The 21,280-nt window shown below is 44.2% G+C and overlaps 1 protein-coding gene across 1 annotated transcript; it reads right to left on the reverse strand.

The window, feature by feature from the left end:
* Positions 1-107: 107 nt before the first annotated feature.
* LOC118210619 (E3 ubiquitin-protein ligase MARCHF9-like) lies at positions 108-21,279 on the reverse strand. Its single transcript, XM_035386941.1, has 4 exons — positions 19,488-21,279; positions 3,677-3,832; positions 2,609-2,801; positions 108-1,237 (listed from the first exon to the last, which is right to left on the reverse strand). The coding sequence occupies exons 1-4, from the start codon at positions 19,821-19,823 to the stop codon at positions 903-905; spliced, it is 1,020 nt and encodes a 339-aa protein (XP_035242832.1). The 5' UTR covers positions 19,824-21,279; the 3' UTR covers positions 108-902.
* Between the last annotated feature and the right edge of the window lies 1 nt (position 21,280).

The raw sequence follows: 21,280 nt of genomic DNA on the forward strand, positions 1-21,280 counted from the left end.
AAGTGCTCTCACCCACAATCGCAGGGAGAGAGAGAGAGAAACAGAGAATGATGGAGAGAGAGAGAGAGAGAGAGAGAGAGATGGAACAAGACTAATGTCAAACTGAATTCGCCATGAAATGTACAGATATCTTTATTGCAGAGACAAATTTGTGTTTATGGAACTTCAGTATCGTTCATTCATTTCTCTTTTAAATGGTTTTTTATTGCGCTGTTTTGTTTGTTTGTTGTGATTCTCGGCCCCATGGCTGCCGTACAGAGGGGCCAGTTCCGGCCAGGCAGATGGAGCATCCATCTCCATAAACACCAATGAAAGAACCGATGACGACAGGAAGTGGAAGAGTTTAATATGGACAGGTGGCTCGAGCCGGGGGCCGACGTATGAAATTTCGTTTTTTTTTTTTTTCCTTATAATGTTTCGTCTTATAAAATCAAAAATCGGTAACAATAATTATCACAGTTAAAAAAAGAGAAGAACAAGAGAAATGGCAATGCTTTGCGTACTCCGGCTGGGGGACAAAAACCTCTCCAGCTCTTTGAGTTTTGTTTTGAAGCTGTTTCGTCTGTTTGCGTTTTGCTTTTTTTCATTTTTGTCCCCCGTTTTTTCAGCATTTGTTTATTTGCACTTAAAAACGTGCACTTTTTTTCTTTTTTGTTTTGTATAAGAAACTCGGGAGAGAGAGAAAAAGAGAGAGAGAGAGAGAGAGAGAGAAAGCTAGAAACAGAGAGGGGGGAGAGAGTCCACCATTAAATTCATTCACTACTGTTGCTCCATGCATTCATCAGTAGGAAGAAAGTCTTTGCTGGCAGCGGGGGAGGGGAGGGGGTGGCGGGGTTTCGGGCCCGTGAGGCCGTCGTTGTCCACTGTTCCGTGCTCCCCTCCCCGCCGCACGTCCCCCTGCCTCATACGGTGGTGACCCTCATCACGACCTCGCGGTTCGCCGTGGAGCTGATGCGGGGGTCGTTGGGCCGCAGCTGGCTCAGGATGTGCAGGATGGTGTAGCCACAGTGGTGGTTGAGAATAGTCCTTACGCGCTGGCCCCGCCTCCCCCCCCTGTCGCCGCCGGCCGAGCCGTGGGGGTTGCTCCGCGAGCCCCGCCCCCCGGCCTTGCCGCTCGAGCTGATTGGGTCCCCCAGGTCCTTGGCCTTTTCATAGTTCAGCACTTTCCACTGCTGGTTCACGGCCTGCCAGCGCTTGAAGATCCGATATACTGATGAGCCCTCATGAATTATAAGGCCTGTAGTGAGAGTGTAGTAGAGGGAGAGAGAGAGAGAGACAGACAGACAGAGAGAGAGAGAGTGAGAGAGAAAGAGAGAGAGAGAGAGAGAGAGAGAGAGAGAGAGAGAGAGAGAGAGAGAGAGAGAGAGAGAGAGAGAGAGGGGGACGTGGTAGTGAGAGCTCACTCATAATTACATTCACTTACATTCATGAGAAAATCTTTATACAAATGCACTGTAAGCACTTCAATACTCCTGCATTTGCATTCTGCAAAACACTGCTTTATATTAGCTGCACATGCATTTTCTACAATATTCCACACCGGTGGGAAAAAAGACACACAACGCAGGCTGTGTTCCAATGCGTATATTTGCATACTCATATATTTTATGGATATCCATATCCATAATAGGCGGGGCCACGATGGGCTGTCTGAACCAATAAAAAGGCCTGGCTCTCCACAGCAAAACACAAGGATTAGTTCATACCAGGGAGTTACTGGTAGTGTGTGGTAGCTCCACCAATTTACAGCCTCATGAAAACTCACTGTGACATACGTGTAAGGTCAAAAGGTCACAACACAAACACAGGTTTGGATTCAGTCAAAATTTGTCTACTGCTAAAACAAAAAATCTTTTTTCCCCCCAAAAACACAGCGATTACTAAAACAAACCCATCAAGCATTTCCATTTACTTGTGAAATTTAAGGGTGAATGTTGAATGAATACAGGCTACAGATAATCATTTAACAAACACTCTTATACTGACTTTCACAGCTTACTATTGTTTCGTACATTTATATCGTTTGATATTTACTGAAGCAATTCCGGTTAATTACCCTGCCCAAGGGTACAATGGCAAAGCTCCACATGGGAATTGAGCCCGCAAACTCCAAGTGACAAGCCCAGCTCCCTAACCTTTACACTACACTGCCACGCAGGTCAGTTCCTCATCAACAAAATCCTATGGATTCTGCAAGCTCACACACATACTTAGCAGTACTTGCTGTGCTACAAAGTGTGCAAGTATGCTTTTTTCTAACGTAGCTTCATTAAAACAATGAGTGTATAGACTTATTATAACACAGCACAATAAGGATCATGGGGTAAGACCCATGAATGACTGAATGACATGAAAAGTGTATTTCTGCCAGAGGTGGAAAATCCAGGCTCAGTCAGTAAAAGCCCTCCCCAGTATTTTGTTCCAGTCGCTTAGATTTACCCATGAGCACAATTCTTCAGCCAGAAGGTAGAACTAATTAGTGAAATCAGCTGTGAACGGTAGGTAGAAACACCTGGCGGGACTTTTGCTTCCTGACCCCGGACTCTCCACCGCTGACTCCCGCTGCAGTCGCGCGGGCGGGCGCGGCGCTGCCCGAGGCCTCCCTCACCTATGCAGACGATGTCCATGAAGCCGTACATGCCGTAGCAGATCTGGAAGAGCAGGTCCTGCCGCTGCCACTTGGCCGAGGGGCTGAGGGACGACCAGACCAGCCAGGAGATGCTGGCGATGAGGAACAGGGAGCCCAGGATGATGGCCGCGATCTGCACCTTCTCTATCACCGTCAGGGAGATGGCCTGCCACTGGGGGGGGAAGGGAGAGAGAGAGGGAGGGAGAGAGCAGGGCTGAGTCAGTGCACATAGAGAGTCAGTGCACATAGGGAGAGTGTCAGTGCACACAGGGAGAGTGGCAGTGCACACAGAGAGAGTGTCAGTGCACACAGAGAGAGTGTCAGTGCACATAGGGAGAGTGTCAGTGCACATAGAGAGAGTGTCAGTGCACACAGAGAGAGTGTCAGTGCACATAGAGAGAGTGTCAGTGCACACAAAGAGAGTGGCAGTGCACATAGCCAGAGTGTCAGTGCATATAGAAAGAGTGTCAGTGCACACAGGGAGAGTGTCAGTGCAGATCGGCAGAGTGTCGCTGCACACAGGGAGAGTGTCAGTGCAGGTCGGCAGAGTGTCGCTGCACAGGGAGAGTGTCAGTGCAGGTCAGTAAAGTGTCAGTGCATGTAGGCCTTGCATCACTTTCAGAAGACATGCATGCTAGTGTGTTAACTAGCCCTCTCCTATTGGCAGAGTTGTTCCAACATTGAAAAATGCCTACAGTGATCAGACCTGCCATTTTGGGTGGGAAATGGGGAATATTAAAACTTCTTTTGCACTGCTGTGCCTGCAATAATTTTTTCTGGAATTTTCTTTGATTCTACTATTACTAGTAGAATCAAAACAAACATCTTCTAGTTAAAACACTTTGTATACACTTATTCAAACACGTTTTAAAATATGTTAAACTTCATTAAACTATATACCAGACCAAGGCCTGGTTACGGTGCTATTACCTGATTTGTGTTGACTGTAATGTTTAATGTATGTTTTTAAATGTGGACCCCAGGAAGACTAGCTGTGCTTTAGGGCACAGCTAATGGAGATCCTAACAAATAAACAAATAAACAAACCTGCAGTGGATTCTTGGTACTGATTGCCAGCACTTGGTACTTGAAGTAGCAGAGCTCGCAGCTCCAGGAGCCCCGCTCACTGATCCAGCGAATCAGGCAGGGCTGGTGCGTGCAGCGCACTGAGCCGTCACAGCGACACGGGCTCAGCAGCTCCCCCTGCAGGACACAGGAGGAAGTCAGACACAGGGCCCATTTTAAGGACACAAACGCAGCCTGCGGACGCTAGCAGGCACAAACACGCGTGCTGAGGGCAATGGTGCGGACTACACCCCTGGAATAAGCTGAAGGTGTGACGCAGGAGTGGCCTGGAACTGGCCAAGGTCTTACATTGTACTCCTTATTGTTCATTGTTCATCATGCCTCTTATGCAATGGTTTGCAAAAGAGATACATTTGTTAATTTATTATTATTATTATTATTATTATTATTATTGTTAATAATAATAATAATAATAATAATAATAATAATAATAATAATAATATCATCAGCATCATTAGCATCATCATCACTGCTGCATAAATGTTGCCCATTAGAGTTGTCTTTGGGTGAAAAAAACAGTCATAGGACAAACATATAATTGACAATTCATTTTTCTTTCGCAGACCACATTACATTTGCAATATTCAACACCACCTTTGCTGCTGTATAATATTATTTGTTCTGAACGGCATATTTAAAAACTACTTAGATGGCTGATGTAACACTTTTTCCATGGTCAAGTACACAAAGTACGTGCAGAAATTCCATATGTGTTTTTGGGAGACTAAAAATTGTAGCACGCATTGTCACATTAGGCCAGCTGGTCATTCACAGAGACCATGTGACAATGTTCCCTTGCAATGTGAGAGTACTTATGCATCATCCAAAAGAAAGAGAGGAAATCAAGGATGAGGATTATTTGCATAAATGTTATGAAGCGTGAATTTTTTTTACAGTATATCTAACAAATAAGACATTTTACAATAGATATTTATTTCCCACTTGAAATACTTCAGGAAGTTTTATAAATGTACTCAATATACATAAAGGTCAAAGTACATGGCAAAGTTATGTAAACAGTTCTGTTCTATTCTGCTCTTGGGTATTTTACGGTATTAGAACATACTATCGAGTGCAAGAGTGTATTGTACGCATTAGTTCCCAAACAGGAAAGGCTATCTGGGAATATAGAATTACAACAGCTTCTATGGTATGCTATTGAAAATATGTGTTTTGGAAGCCCTGCGTTGCTGTCAATTTGGCTCCTGTCAGCTTAGCGACTTTGAAACAGCCAAACATCCAAAATCCTTCTAAGTTATTGGTAAATGTCACCGGGGATTCAAAACTCTGATGGATTCTTGCCCTCTCAGAGCAGGCGTACAGTAAATTCCACTCAGAGATTTCACTCTTTTATATTTATTATTTTATTCATTATTCATGCGAGCGCTACACCAGATGCTTTGAACTGAGCTTGTTGGCCAGCTCAAGTTTTGCTAAGATCACTAGTATAAGGTTCTCACTTGGCTTCATTTCATTACAATATTATCACCACTTTATCCAGACAGAGAGAGAGAGCAAGAGACATAAAGCAAACACACTCGAAATCAAATATTTATAGTTGAAAATATATTATTTACAATTATTATTTGTTGACCCTGTTAAAAAAGGTAACTTAATCTATCTTACTCTTTTTTATTTTTTAAAATGTATACTATACAGTCACATATTTGTTTATATAACAATAAATGTTCTTCACACCTTAATTAATGTTAATTGTTTTTTTACATTATGTGAACATGTTTATTATTGTTATCATTGTTGTTGCTGTTATTATTATTATTGCAATTATTATTGTTGTTGTTATTATTATTATTCTTCTTCTTATTATTATTATTATTATTATTATTGAGTTATGGGTCGTACGTTTTGCTTGTTGTATATGTGGTTTCCAGGTTTCTGTGTATTGAAAATTGAAGCAAATTGAAATAAAATTAAACTAAATTGAGAGAGAGAGAGAGAGAGAGAGAAAGAGATCAGCAAAATTTTATATATATATATAGAATAGAATATCTTTACATTTATATAGCACTTTTCTGAATGCTCAAAGTGCTTTACAGTGAAGGGGAACTCACCTCACCCACCACCAATGTGTAGCACCCACCTGGGTGATGCACGGCAGCCATTTTGCGCCAGAAAGCTCACCACACATTAGCGAAGGTGGAGAGGGAGAGAACATTTTATTTAACCAATTAAATCTGGGGATGGTTTTTGGTGGCAAGTTCGCGAGCGCCAGATCTGGGATTTAGCCAGGACACCCCCTACTCTTAGCGATAAGTGTCATGGGATCTTTAATGACCACAGTGAGTCAGAACCTCGGTTTAATGTCTCATCCGAAAGACAGCATCTCCTGCAGCACAGTGTCCCCGTCACTGTGTTTGGGGTTTGGGGTTTATTTGACCAGAGGGAAGATTGCCCGCTGCTGGCCCACCAACACCACTTCCAGCAGCAACTCAGTATTCCCTGGTGGTCTCCCATCCAAGTACTAACCAAGCCCACACCTGCTTAGCTTCAGCCATACGGCAGGAGCAGAGTGCATGGAGGTATGGCTGCTGGCATAATGCTTTAATACTTTAAATAATATAGTAATAGTAATCCATAGTTGCATAATTGTGGGGTAGCACAGGTAATGCATATGCCTAAAGATTCACATTTGTATAATGACCCTTTGTAGAAGACATGAATGGAAATGAATGAAAAATGGCTACTTAACTGATAAATGACATAAAACAAAAACATGTAATTACATGTCTGGCAACAGTTTGTAGCCACTGAGCCACTGCGATAGACAGTCACCATGAATTCACAAAATAAATGAATGAATGAATAAATAATACATTAATAGTTATGGTAAAACCTATGATTTTATTTAAATAACATAAACGAATGCAAGCAAAAATGGCAATGCATTCCCATATTACACGGTTAGGTTCAGTTCTTTTTACTGGTATGTACCAATGGCACACAAACCCAAATTCACAACAGAATTTTGAGCTTGGAAATAGTGTATTGGGTCACAGTCATACACCCACTTCAGAGTTTCACCTGAATTTGAACAGCTTCAATAAGGGGTAAAACTACGCTGACTGTACATGTAAACACAAAGGTACGGACGTTACCATCGTTTGTCTGCAATGCTGGCTCATGAATAAGTACATGCGTTTCTTTTTTCTTCACAGATACAATTTGGCAAGTTCAACAATCACCAAAATTAACTTGCTAAACTGTGTTTGCGGGGAAAAAAGAACACCTTTGTTCTTTTTTCTTTTTTAATAAAAAAGAAGAACAAGTGATGTTTAAATCCTGGCTGAAGTCATGGAGAAAAAGCACAGTGGTGCCAACCTGGCATTGTTTGCCAAATATAAAACATCTTTACAGCAGTGTTTGCATATTCACCAGATTCTATTTCTTCTTGATGAAGTAATTAAAATCTTAATCCAAATATACATTTTATCCATCTAACATAACATAACATAACATAACACAAGACAACACAACACAAGATAAAATAACATAATGACAAAAACAGGCCATTCAGCCCAACAATCCAGGCTAAATTGTACATAGTGCTCTGATTACCTACAGGCTAGATAGAATCTAACACCCTATCAAGCCTGGTCTTGAAAACCCCCAGAGTTTCTGCCTCAACTACATGACCTGGCAGGCCATTCCACACATTGACTATACTCTCTTTGAGGAAAAAATGCTTCCTAACGTCTGTGCGGAATTTGCTTTTCACTCATTTCCATTTATATCCCCTCATGCTACTGACGTGAGCAAAACAAAACGAGAGAATGGAAAAAGTATCTCTGTCCATAAGAAGTGACTTCTGTGGGAAACCTGGAGACCTTCTTCTCTGTCTCGTTGGCAACAAAATAACAGGAACATTATTCATAGCGATCACTCATGGTGATCAGTATTTGCAGGAGTACAGAACAGATTTAGGGAACCGTGTCTGCTGTACTTTAATTTATCACCGCCTCCCTCACAGGTGCTTTTGCGCTCCGTAATAGCAGACAAACTGCGGGGTTCAGTGGTCATAAAGATGTGGTGTGATTAAACCAGGAGGACGCGACAGCGGCTGCCCACAGAATGAAATTGATATTCAGAAAGCGAATGAGTTCCTGGAGCTGAACCGCCATCACGGGCGTTTGTTTTATGGAACTCATTGTGGTCAGCTTTTAAATAACGCAGATGACACTTCATATCTCATGGTCGTCTGGTCTGGCAAAACATGGCCAGCATTTTCACAGCTGCCTTGCCAACCGCTTGGCTGAATTAATTTTTTTTTTTTATTAATAAAAATTAGTTTTTCCAAGAAAATATATTATGTTACTAATGTATGAACATTTATGAGACTGTACTCCCTTGTTATTCGTCCACAGGCACTGGCATCGAGGCCAGACTAAATCCAGATACAAGGGCACATCACAGCATTAAGAATGAGAGCCTCAGATGGGGGTCCCATGTGACATATTTGAGCGCTGTGTCGAGGACCTTGTGTTTCTTTAGAGAAGCACAGCACAGACTCTTCATTTTGAGCATACCTCATAAACAAAATAACTCCTTTGAAATATGCAGTCAGGTTTTCCCCTGTTATCAGATTTGATTAGAAGGAACACTGAAAGGCACATGTAGAAAAAAAAACCCCCAAATAAATTCAAGACAAAATGAAGCTTATATGTCCACAGGAAGAGCAGAGCAGCCATTTAGCTGTAAGGCTACGAGGTTTATAATCCCTCTCATTGTGGGGACGACACACCATAAAGTAACAATACGTATAATTAGGTTCTGTGCTAACGCTGTACCCAGCACAGCTCATATTGTAGTTTCGGGCTGTCTCACAAAGACCCAAGTGGCCTTGATCACTTCATTCGATCAGCCAGCCCATTTACACACTGAGACCGCCTGCTGGTTCCCCCGTTTGTGCGGAGCCACTGATGTCTGAACCACACACGCGCGCGCCAGTCTGCACCCCACTGAACTGATGAAGTACGCTGAAGGGGAACAGGCCTACAAATGTGACTGGCTCAGTGTGACTAATCATATTTGTATGTCTCTGGGAAAAATAAGGGAAAAATGCAAAAAAAAAGAAAAAAAAGGCATGAAAGTTCTAAAAAAAACAATATGAAGGTTAATTATGGTGAATACACTCAAAATAAATAGACTCTGAGATGATGTTATACAAGGCACATACATCAGATGTAAAAAATACATAAATATATATAAAAATAATATAGAAAATGTCTACAGTACAGGTGAAAACCTAGACCCGTAGCATATTCTGCTGACTTTTCACCCGGGCCGATCTTTATTATCATCCTCGACACTACCAAAAGATAAAACTGATCTGGAATCAGTGCGTCCATGTACATTCTATGGTCCCTGGATGTAGAGACGAAAATGATGTGAACTGCTCCACAGCATCAACTAGCTGTATCAAGTCCATTATTCCTGGTGCAATGCCCACACACAACAACAGCAGTACAAATACAGTATGTAAAATGTGGCATGAAAAGTTTCACTGCTGAAAAGTAAAACATAAACAATTATATGGAGCTGTATCCATGTTGAGCCAAATCTACTTCAGTATATTCTGAAGGTTTTTACCCCATACTGTGATAAATGGTAATAGAGTGAGAAAAAGCTGTTAAGTGGCTTAGAAAAACTCAGGTGACATTATCTTAATAACAAATTCTGTTTTGAGCTTTTCATTTCACTCTTCAGAATCACAATTTCTGTTTTTTCTTCTGAGCTACTGTACAGTTGCTTGTCTTGTGAATGCTTTTTGCCATACAAATGATGTTTGATCAAGCTAATGAAGGAAGATCAATTGAACAGAGGCAGCGGATGAGATAGGTAAGAAGGGAAGCTGTGGAAAAACATAAAAGAAGGTACAGCACAAGGAATATGGAGACAGTGACCCCCATTTCTCAAAATGACAAATGCCACCATCTGCAGCTTCTGGGGCCACCACGCCACAGGCTCCGCCCCATTTGTTTTTGATTTGCTGGAGGTAAGATTCCCCCACCTTTTACCTGTGGCACTGAGGCACAGCACCTGCTGCGCACAAAGCCTGCTAATCGCACAGACAGATGTGAGTGCATCTGCGAGAGAGCAGGTGGTCAGACCCAAGAGACAGACAGGTGAGAGGGCTGAAATTGAGAGACAGAAAGAAATTAAGCAGTGCAAGAGTGAGAGAGAGGGATAGAGAGAGAGAGAGAGAGAGAGAGAGAGACGGTACCATGACCTATATCCAAAGCCGATATTTGCCTAGAAATTTTGTCAAATCTCCAACAGCCAAACTCAAACATAAATACAAACATTCCTGTTTGTACAAACACTCACAATGTAACTAACCTCTGACTGGCAGATATATGTCTTTTTTGACATATCTATTGAATTAATTAATTCCTTGGAGACTATAGGCCAACCAAGGTTATGCTACTTCTGTACTATTATGTTCAAGCATTGTTTTATTAACCCACTATTACAAATATCTATCGTAAAGTTTTGTTGAGGTTGTGTAAGAATGTCATGAATAACAATGTTGTACCAATATTTTCACAATGATTCTGACCTACTTCTTTTATGAGCCTTGAAAACACTATAAAAAGAATTTTCCACAACCTATTAAATTCTTTTTTTTTATAATTTGTCAAGCTGAAATGCTGCATAACTTCATTTCCATGTTCTTCAGTGCATCCCCTGTTTTTGTTGAAGTTTCTGAGTTTAAACAGGTAACAGACAGAGAAGGTAGGAAGAATGTGGCAGGGCTCAGTTTGGAATCGGAAACCGGGGCAATCTGTGGTCACACCTAGTGTTTAATTGGGCACACACCCCTGGGTTGTGTTAACTAATCAGCTGAGGGCTTAAAAGTGTGCTTTTGTCACAGTAGGAGTCTGAGTCCTCATGCAGAAAGAAAGAGAGAAAGAGAGTTCATTTCTTCCCAGAATCCAAGAAGGTAAAAGGTGATCAATTTTGTTTGCTTGTTGCTTGTTTAAAGAAGTTGTTCTCTCTACAAATAAAACACTGGTGAAAACCAAACTTTTTTCATTCCCTGTGCCCAGAAAAGAATACTCTGGTGATGGAGACATCTCGTTGACGGGGACTAATGGTTAAGCAGCTGGTGCAAATGCAGACATCATCACAACATCAAGCCCTCTCCCTCACTATCCATCTTCTGCCGTGGTCTGAAGACTCATCTCTTCAGACTATACGTGGACTAACTGCCACCATTCTGTGTATCATTTCACTTTAAATCCCCCCTTCAGCCAATCTGAATGCACCTCGTGGCATCCGCATGGCAGGGCTCGGTCCAGAAGAGGGAATCAGGGCAATCTGGGGCCAGGCCTACTGATTGGCTGGGCACACACACACCTGGGTTGTGTTACCTAATCAGCCCAGGGCTAAAAACTGTGCTTCTTTCCACAGCATGTGTCTGACACCAGAATCTGCACACACAGAGGGAGAGGGAGTGAGAGCGAGATCGAGAAAGATAGGGATTTGTTTTGTTGTCTGTTTTTATTTGTTTGTTGTTTATTTAAAGAACTCGCTCTACAAATAAAATTCTGATGAAAACTGGAATTTTCTCATCTGTGTCCAGCTGTTCTGCCCCTCCCCGAGGAGTCATGTTGCGAGAGGCAGTTTGGTGCTGGAGAGTCTTTGTGGTTCAAGTCAAGTCAAAAATTGAAATTATAAGATAATTAATAGTCAATCCATCAGGCTGGCCAGTATTATTCAAAAAGGGCCGATGTTGGTGCAGGTTTTTTGTTTCAGTCCAGCACTAAGACACCCACATTGGCCGTTTGCGAATAAGACACCCGTGATCTAGACCTTGTGCTGTACCAGTACAAAAGGTCAACAGGAAGCTGGAATACTAATATAGACTGCAGGTAAATAACAAGCCTAGACCGACTGATTTCCCTGAGCTTATGCGTTCCTATGTTCTCATATGCTCCTTATGCTCTTGCACTGTCCATGTTTTAATGCAGCCACAGGCAAGATTGGCAGATAATTCACTTAAATGAGGAGGCAGCGCTAAATCACACCCTAACCGCTCAGTTCTTTGATCTGCTGTTTCGGGAAGTCACTTTCCATCTGCTGAAAGAACGAGAAAAACTGGAGAGACGGAAATTACGATCAGAGGATGAATATTTTTTTCTCAGCGATCTTCAATAGATGTAACCGCAGTTCTGCGTATGGATTTACTTTTCTGATTCTTTATGGATTCCTTATGATAACATCAAATCAACACCTCTGTCACCGCTGAAAACTGTTGACCCAGATCTACGTCTAGTGAAAGCCCCAAGCTGGGCTAAATGCTGCAAAATTGCTCCTGTAATCTACAGTGTCTAGTATACTTCAAAGAAAAAGCGATACAGTGTGAAAGTGAGGGTGATTAAATGCTATTGGGGAAGCAGAATGCAGCATCTTTCCAGAAAGCCACGGTGAGGATAGAGAAGGCGTGGATGTTTTTCCAGATTGTGTCACTGTCAGAAGAATAACGATTCCAGATATTTGCTCATTTGTCCTGTAAACACCTGATGTACAAGGCTGGCCTGCACTCTCTCTGTTTCTCCGTCTCTCGCGCACACACATTACAATGCTATTTCTTTCCATCGCTACTCCCCCGCTTTCTGGATACTCCGCTCTGTTGTGGGTTTTGTTAAATCCCTCTCCTCCCTTATCGTGCGTGTGCATTTGCATGCGCGCTGTTGCGTGTCTGAGTGCATGCGCGAACGCGAATGTGCGCAAGTGCGTAACATGCATGTGTGCGGGTGTGATGTCCAAAGGCCCGCATGATACAGAGGGGAGAGGGAGGGAGGGAGGGGGAGAGAGAGGGAGGGAGGGAGGGAGGAGGAGGAGCACTGGTGAGTCAGCGCGCACATTTTCTCGCCTGCCTCCGAGCGTTCTGCCGAGCTGACGTCACGGCGATGCGAGCGGCCCACCGCTACGCGCAGCCGTAAGATAAACAAACGGCGGAGCGGTCGCCGTCGCGGGACGCGGCGGGCAAACGGCGTCGGCGCGTTTCGGGTACTGCCCGTCAGCGTCTCTCGGCGCTACGCCGCTGAGCCAGCCCAGGCAGCACCGCGTTCGCCCGACGGGTGAGAGGCGCTCCTGCGTCCCCGCGGCGCCACGTGCCCTAAGGGCCGAGGGGAAACTTTCTATCCGCCTCCACCCCGTCAGCAGCGGTCGGGAGGGGCCTCACGGACGGAGACGAGGGAAGGGGGGGGGGGCGTCCGTGAGCAGGCGGGGGCGCAGCGGTTTGGCGTGTCGAAGCTAGGCGGCGCTGGCGGCCGCGCCCGAATCGACGCGCTTTCTCATTCGCGGTTTGTGCGGGTCGATGCCGCGGCGGTCCGCCGGACGCCGACGCCCACCGGGCGGGCCGAGCCCCCCGAGCTCCGCCGAGCCGGACGAGGCGGCTAATTGCGCTCGCCGACACAGACCGGCGAGCCCTGGGGAGGTGACCTCATCACCCGCTGAATAGTTTAACAGCAGGTGACCGCAGAGAGAGAGAGAGAAAGAGAGAGAGAGGAGACAGAAAAAGGCCTTCAGGTGCCTCGCTTCTCTTCTCGGCCATGACGACTGAAATGCCATCTTCCCCTGAACGAGACGTGTCCACAGCCGCTGGTCAGGAAGTGCATGGAACCGAGCGAACTGAAATGGGTGACTATCGCACGATAGCCTCAACAGTCCCAAAATCATTGGTCAGGTTCTGATATGAAATATCAGAATGCCGTACATTCTCGTAAGCAATCAGAATGCTATACATATACCCCCCTTCTGTTTATTTCTTTCCCTCTGAACTGATTATATTTTAGCGCAAAAGCATTTTGTCTGAGTTTATATCCAATTCATTATAATACGTTCAAGAACATTGAAAAGGAGAACAGAGAGGGAACATATTTATCAAGAAGGTTTCAACTGTTTCTCCAAGGATCACAGTTAGAAAATTGCAGAAGTTGATTGCATCTGGCATATAGTTTTATCTTCACAATAAAAGTATATCATTTTCTCCTATTGCTGAGCATAGATAACATTTCATAAACAATATAGTCCATGTTATCCAGCATTTTTTGCTCATGCTAATTGAGGATGCAAAAAATTCTGGACGGCTAGCTTTCATTGTACATTGCCCATGGTTGCAATGCAGACTAATTAACTTTGTTGTGTGTAGTTACTCTGAGATTGGAATATATTGCACACTGGCATACTATTTTCATATTTAATTCATAACAAATGAATTAACCTCTTGAACTACAATTCCTTTAGAAGCTGTACCTCTAATACTTCATAATAACATGGATTAAGAGTTTGTGCTGGCATCTAGTTTTAAATGCCAATACCAGTACACTGACCAACATTGCACTTTGTCATACAGAGTTACAGAATCATTACATCAATTGTACAATTCATTATATCACATTTGTGACAGTATCGGAGCTTTCAAAAAAAGCTTACGAAAAAAGGACTTTGGCTCAAACTATATGAGGCGCCTTCACGTTTTGGTGTGAAAGTATCAACCCAAATCCTAGGCTTAGATGGGGCTAAATATAGCCTTGAAATTTGGTTGCTTGCTCTCGATCTGTTGAAGGCAGTTCACGGTCTAGTTCAGACAAGAAATAAACATTTAGTACCGCCCTCCTCCACAGTTATAATATACAACATGAATCTAATCCACCGAGGAGGAAATTGGACTAAATCAGTAGGGGTTGCCTGTGAGTCAGTAGACACAAGATGTCCAGGATTGGGTTGCGGTTAAGGCACCACGCTGTGGTGCACGGATGAGCCTCACGACCTCGGATCGAATCCAGACCCTGCCAGTCAGTGCCAACTGTGGCTGCTAGCACCATAAGGCGATGCGCAATTGGCATCGCCCAGGGAATGGGAGGATCCAAGTCAGACAGCGTTCTGCGTTCGTCGCTATCTAGCGACCCCTGCTGGTTGATCAAGCACCCTTAGACTGCAGTCAAAGTGTGCTTTGAAGGTCGTCCTCCGACTCTGCTCTAGCAGTAGTCTGCGGTGCGAAAAGAAGCAGCTGGCGACACCATGTGTTTTGGAGGAGAACTGCAAATGTCTGCACTTTCACGAATCAGCAGTGGAGTTTGTGCATGTATGTCGCTGCGGTTGCAGGCGATTGGCCATTCCAAATTGGGGTGGGAACTGGATATGACCAGCCCTGGTTGGGAGCCAAATGAAAACAAAAAGATGCCCAGCACTACTGATTTAGCATGGTAATGATAGCTATACCAAAAACATGAGGTGCACGATAAACACAGACATGCATGAAAAACACAGACATCCTCAGCCAAAAAGGGTATCTTTCCTTCACTTTCTCCTTTTCCTTTGTTTGCTTCTGATTGTTCCTTCCAGTCTCTCTCTCTCTCTTTGTGTCTCTCCCCTCCCCCACTCTGTTTCCCTTTTACTCTCTCCCACTATCTCCTGTGCGCTCTCTCCCTCTCTCTCTCCGATTCCACCAGCTCCTTGCGGTCGGGGCTCGGGCACACGCACGTACGGGCGGGTGGAGCACCTCTCCGTCAAAGTGCCGTAAATCGCTTCCCCAGCCCAGACTGTGTCAGAGAGGAAAATACCGTCTGCGTTCGGCGGTGCAATTTACAGCATTTCGAATTGGGTGGAGTCAAAAAAAAACAAACAAAAAAAAAAACAACAACAACAAAAAAGAAGGCTGCATCAATTAACTCCATCCCAAGGTTAACCGATCCAGTCCTGGAGAGCTCTCTCTCTGCATGTGTTGTTTTCAAACCTTGGGCTCGGGCCAGAGTCACACCCACCGCTCTGCCTGTACGTCATTACTTATGCAAACGGCAGGAGTAAGGTTACCACCACACATCTCTGCCCCACTCACACACTGTCTGCGCTGCAGGCTGGCCGTGCATGGGAAGAGACTTAGCCTTATTTTATTATTATTTCCATAAATATATAAATATGGAAATAGGTCATCATAACTCCTCTCTAACAATACCGGTGCAGCACTGATGGTGTGAATTCTAAGTCACCCAAGATGTCCTCGCCTCAGCCTGTATTCGAACACGCAGAGAACGTAATAATGTATTGTCTGGTGCTATAATGTAGCGCTGAAAAGGTCCTGATTCAGGCCTGTATCTGCTCATGGATAAGAATTGCGCAATCCCTTATCAGAAATGTTCAAATATGGTCACAACCCCTCTGAAATAAAGAACGCCCCGCCCAGCAGACATAGTGACACCCCCCCCCCCCCCCCCCGCCAGGAAAAAGAGAGAACTGAGGAAGAACTGCAGGACCGTTGCCGCGTTGCGAACTGGGAGGACTGGAGGACATGCACAGCCCCTGTGAGCGAGCGGAGGCGGGCACAGCACCTGTGAGCGAGCGGAGGCGGGCACAGCACCTGTGAGTGAGCGGAGGCGGGCACAGCCCCTGTGAGCGAGCGGAGGCGGGCACAGCACCTGTGAGCGAGCGGAGGCGGGCACAGCCCCTGTGAGTGAGCGGAGGCGGGCACAGCACCTGTGAGCGAGCGGAGGCGGGCACAGCACCTGTGAGTGAGCAAAGGCGGGCACAGCACCTGTGAGCGAGCGGAGGCGGGCACAGCCCCTGTGAGCGAGCGGAGGACAGGCACAGCCCCTGTGAGCGAGCGGAGGACAGGCACAGCACCTGTGAGCGAGCGGAGGCGGGCACGTGGCTGGCGAGCTGTGGCTCCCGCACGCCCCACGTTCCCTAACGACGGGAGAGCGCCAGGGACTGCCCGCGGTGCGAGTGCGTGACACACGGGCGCCCGGGTAACAGCCCGAAAGAAAGAGGAGCTTTCGCACGAACGCCACGCCGTCTCGTTCTCTCCCTCAGGGGGCCTCGCCGTGCCGGACGCTCGGCCTCGTTCCCCCTGACCTGAGCGCGCTAACGCTCCTGTGTCACCCACCGCCGGCCTGCAAAAATAATAACGACGCACTGAATTTGCACCTCACGTTTGGCCCAGCGTCAGCCCGCATTGGCATTCATGCTGAGGTGGGTCGCTGTCGTGGGCAGCACTCAGAGCTCAAGGTATTAACACCTGGGGTCAGTAAACACAGCTCAGTTCACCGTAGGCCCTGATGAAGGCTGAAACACTGGTGCCTTGGTCGTCTCTCATCGACATTTCAATCACTTTCCATTCTTGATGATGCATCACAATAAGGGCTTCATTAGTGTGGGACAGTGCTTTGGAATCTTGCATTTAGGCAAAATGCGCACCCCGCTCAGCCTGCAATTCTGTCACCCGATCTCACCTAATTCTTCTCCTTATAGGCTCATTGCACAAGCGAGACCCCAATCTACATTTTAAAGGACAGTTGGGTGGAGTTAATGGTGTCTAATTAAACCAAAGTTCAAAGTTATGTGTCTCACTGTGTTGCCTAACGAGGTCTTATTATAACAGGATGTACGCTCTCGGTGGAAAGAGAGGCGCACGGTCGTGCGGTTTAGATGGGGTCAGCGGCGTCCCGAAGGTGCCACTTTAACTTCCTGTGGCTCGGCAGTTCATTTTTGTCCCCTGTAGGGGACATGAGTATCTGGTCTTAATCTCAAGAGCCACATATTTCACTATGCTGAAACCTACACTTCAAGGGACATTAAATAAAACTTGGATAAATTATATATTTGAAAATATTTTCACTGCAACATGTTTTTGTCATTCAAGACACTCGTATTACGTAAAATAATTTAATTACTTAACCTTTCTTTCTGCCAGATCTCAGGGTGTTAAGGACCCACTATTACTCCACACACTTCTGCATGAACTCCTCTCCACATTACTTCACCGCAACATCATTTTTGCAGCCAGGTTTAAAAAAATAAAAATAAAAACAACATAAAATAAATAAATAAAAAATATATCCTAATGTGACTTTTCCTAGATGCATCACCACCCGAAGTTCTTGATGGGTTCATGCACATTACAATCCCTGTTGCATCGTTACAATAATTGCCGCATGGATCATTGGAAAAGGGGAGTGCTCGGCTGCGACTTGACTCCAAATGCTCCAAACAGCATCTGAACAATCCTGTTCAGCTCAGTAACAGACCATCAGATACCCTCAAACATGAGCACAGGGTTCCTCCTCCCACTTCTCACCTCTTCATAAGCACGCACACTCACACAATAGAGATGCCAATTTAACTCATTTAAATATATATATGTGTGCGTGCGTGAGTGAGCAAATATTTCAGTGACATACTGTAAGCATATACTCTGGACCGTATTATTGGTATTACAATTAGAAAGGTTTTACTTATATCTGAGGGCACAGCCTGTGAGGTGTTTTATGTGACGTGTTTTGTATAATCAGTGAATCCTATAATCTGTGATGAGATGCATTATTGTCTGCTTGGTAAAATGGGACAAACAAGAGTACCGGAGTGGAGTGATCAAACTTTTAGCTCACCACAAGCATCTTAATAAAGTTAAACACAGAATGGAAACGTCATCAAATTATCAAATTCTTTTTTCTTTTTTTTTAATATACTTGTATTTGAAGGATGTACGTGTTGCAGAAAAAGTCTCTGGTATAGCCTGACTGGGCGGCTCGTTTCCTTTCCTTATCCTTTCCCACCTACAGTAAAAGGGGATTTTATGTTTTGCCTGAAACGAAGAACGATTCAATATGGCAGCCACGCCATGTGACACAAGGCAATTTTCCTGTCTGGTGCACACTCTCAAAATCTTTCAACTAAGGGGTAAAGTTTGGTGAGATAGCATTGCATTTGTAGTCTTTATAGATGAGTATGAAGTTGAGCGCCTTTTAGGCTAAATTCGCTAAATCGGTTTCAGCCTTTGCCTGTTAACCACAAAATCTACACCAAATTAAGGTCAGGTTTTTGTACGTTAGCTACCAAGTTTATTTTTACGGCAGACTCGTGGCAACACATATAGCTCTTATTATTTTTATATTTAAGTTAACAATTTTGTCAGATGTATGTGTACCGTAACAATTTTAGTTTCGGGGTACCAGTTAATGCCCCGTTGGGACCTCGAGGCCTTCTGTTTACAGGTTTGTTTAAATCCACTCATTTTCGATAAATGAAAGTTCATGATTTCTGGGTATCCTTTAACACCTTCGAGCATGTACCAAGCGTATGGTCTCCCTTTAGCATCTTGAATAGCCTACCATGTGTATACCATGTGACATAAAGCCTGAACTTTCCCACTCAACGAGCCATCAACCTCAGTGTATAATTTCAGAATCAATATGGTTTTGTCGTTAAATTGGTTATGGTTATACACTTTGTTGTACGTAGCTCTGAATAAGAGCGTCTGCCAAATGCCTGTAATGTAATGTAATGTAAATTGGACTGAAAACGCAAGTTTTTGTCCAGTTTTGACCAAATAGTAACGGTAGTAACTCTTACCGGATGTATTAACAAACAACAAAGACGGCTTGTATTAAAATATTAAATTAATAATGGAGATAAATATGTTCTATACTATGGTATAGACAGTAAACTATATTTGACTAGCGGGGCAAAACAACAGGGCCTGTGGTTTATTTGTGTCTCAGTCCACGGACAGTATTTGTGCTCGTCCTATGTATTTGGCTGGCACGTACCGCGAGCGATATCGATATTAACCGAATAGATCACTATAAGAATCCAAATATTCTGGATATTTGGATGAAACAATGACGCCAGGGAACATTTAAGTATATTACCCATTGTGTGAATCTAAATAAACGCGAAGTTCAGCACAGCGATTGGAGGGCGGCACAGACGGAAGGGAATCGTGTAGCACGGGATACCGGAACGTTACCTGTTCAGGTCCCTGAAAGCAGATCCGACATTGCGGTGAGCGCATGCCGCTGTCCATGCTGCTCGTGAGTGATACCGCGTCCAGGCCCGCCTGCACCTTGGCGTCCTTCTCCTCAAAAGCCAGACTCCGTGGCCGCGGGTCCGTCCCGTAGTACTCCTCTTCATCGTCCCGGGAAGAGCAATCAAAGGCCGGCCAACCACAACCGCCCACCCCGAGCCCTCTCATGCTCGTTCGTCTGTCTGCGTCGGTGTCTGAGTCGGCCCGTCTAGAACCGGACCGCATCAAAACCAGTACCTTCAGTTCGTTGAAAAACATGCGGATCCGATACTTAAACATCGTTTACTACATAAGCATATCCAGATGTAGAGTGAAAAACACCCATCAATTTCAGGTATGGGATAAACGTAGCATCCCGGATTCAGATTTTACAAACCCACTGCTTATTATCTGGCTACCATAATACATATAATCAGTAGGATTGTAATTGTTAATAATACGGTTATGGGATCGGATATAGGGTACGCTATTGGACTATGATATCAAAACCTAGAAATCAGAGCCAAAATAGGCTATGCCAATCAATGAAAACACTCAGCTAATAAACGGTCAAAAATGAAAATATGATAGAGGAAAAACGTTTGCTGTTATTATTTCCCTCTAATTGCATGTGTACATTAACAAATGCGGATGGAAGGCTTTCTCTTCCCATGAAGGGACAGAAGCTCTTTCAGTATTCATCGAATGCCGATACAAGAAACACTGGAGATGCTTTAAGGAGCGATCAGCGAATTAAACAGCAATAATATAACAATCGGCCTTCTTATTAATATTTAAGAGCTGTGGCTACGCTGCAAACCGTGTTTTTAAGCGTGCTGCCCAAGGTTTGCAACGAAAATTCAGTATTCTATCAAAAGCAGGAGACAGGGAAAGAGGGAGCGAGAGAGCTAAAGAGAAACAAAGATCCCGTAAAATGACATTTATAAAATCAGAAGACACCGCGACATCAACCAATCCAAATTTCCGAATATGGGTGTCGTGTCCGTAAACATAATCCAAAATGATAAAGAAAAATCAAAGTCGAGCTAGAATTAAACGTAATTCAAATCGTCTCTCTTTTGTTTGTCCCTCAATGCCATCCCGGCTACCAGACCATGGTGTTTTCTCTTTTCTTTACAGAACATTTTTTGGTTGAAATATTGAGAATATGTCCCAAACTGTCCCCCCTCTGAACACCACCGAGATCCGATTTATAATCCAACGTATTCGCATTTTAAATCGCATTGGTTACGACGGCGAAAACGAGCATAAAAACAAACATCCTTTTCCCATCGAATATCCATGCTGATTTTTTCCCTTCTGCAACGGTTCCTGCACAACATGTAACGGAAAGATGTTGCACCCCAAAAAAAAAAAAAAAAAAAGAAAGAAAAAAGGATGCAGCGAATTCTTCTATCAGAGAGACATGGTGGCACCGATGTGATATACATCAAACGAATTGTGCTAATTTATATAATAATAACGATGATAGCGATAATATTTGGAATAGCAGTCATAGAAATATTAGTATGAACCCCGTTGTCTCACCGACGTGCATCTTGAAGACGGACAAATGCAGCGCTTTGTTTCGGATTAGCATGCTAATTGAACCGTTAAAAAATGTTTATCAATGTTGTTTGCCCCCCCAACGTTTTCCTGTTATGATTTTTTTCTCCCTTGGTCTCTCGGTGTGGAAAAAAGATCCGCCGTTTAGCTGCGCATTGGCAGACGCCACTGTCCGAGGTACTGATCCCCAT

This window comes from Anguilla anguilla, chromosome 13 (genome assembly GCF_013347855.1).
Source record: "Anguilla anguilla isolate fAngAng1 chromosome 13, fAngAng1.pri, whole genome shotgun sequence".
In the NCBI taxonomy this organism is placed as follows: domain Eukaryota; kingdom Metazoa; phylum Chordata; class Actinopteri; order Anguilliformes; family Anguillidae; genus Anguilla; species Anguilla anguilla.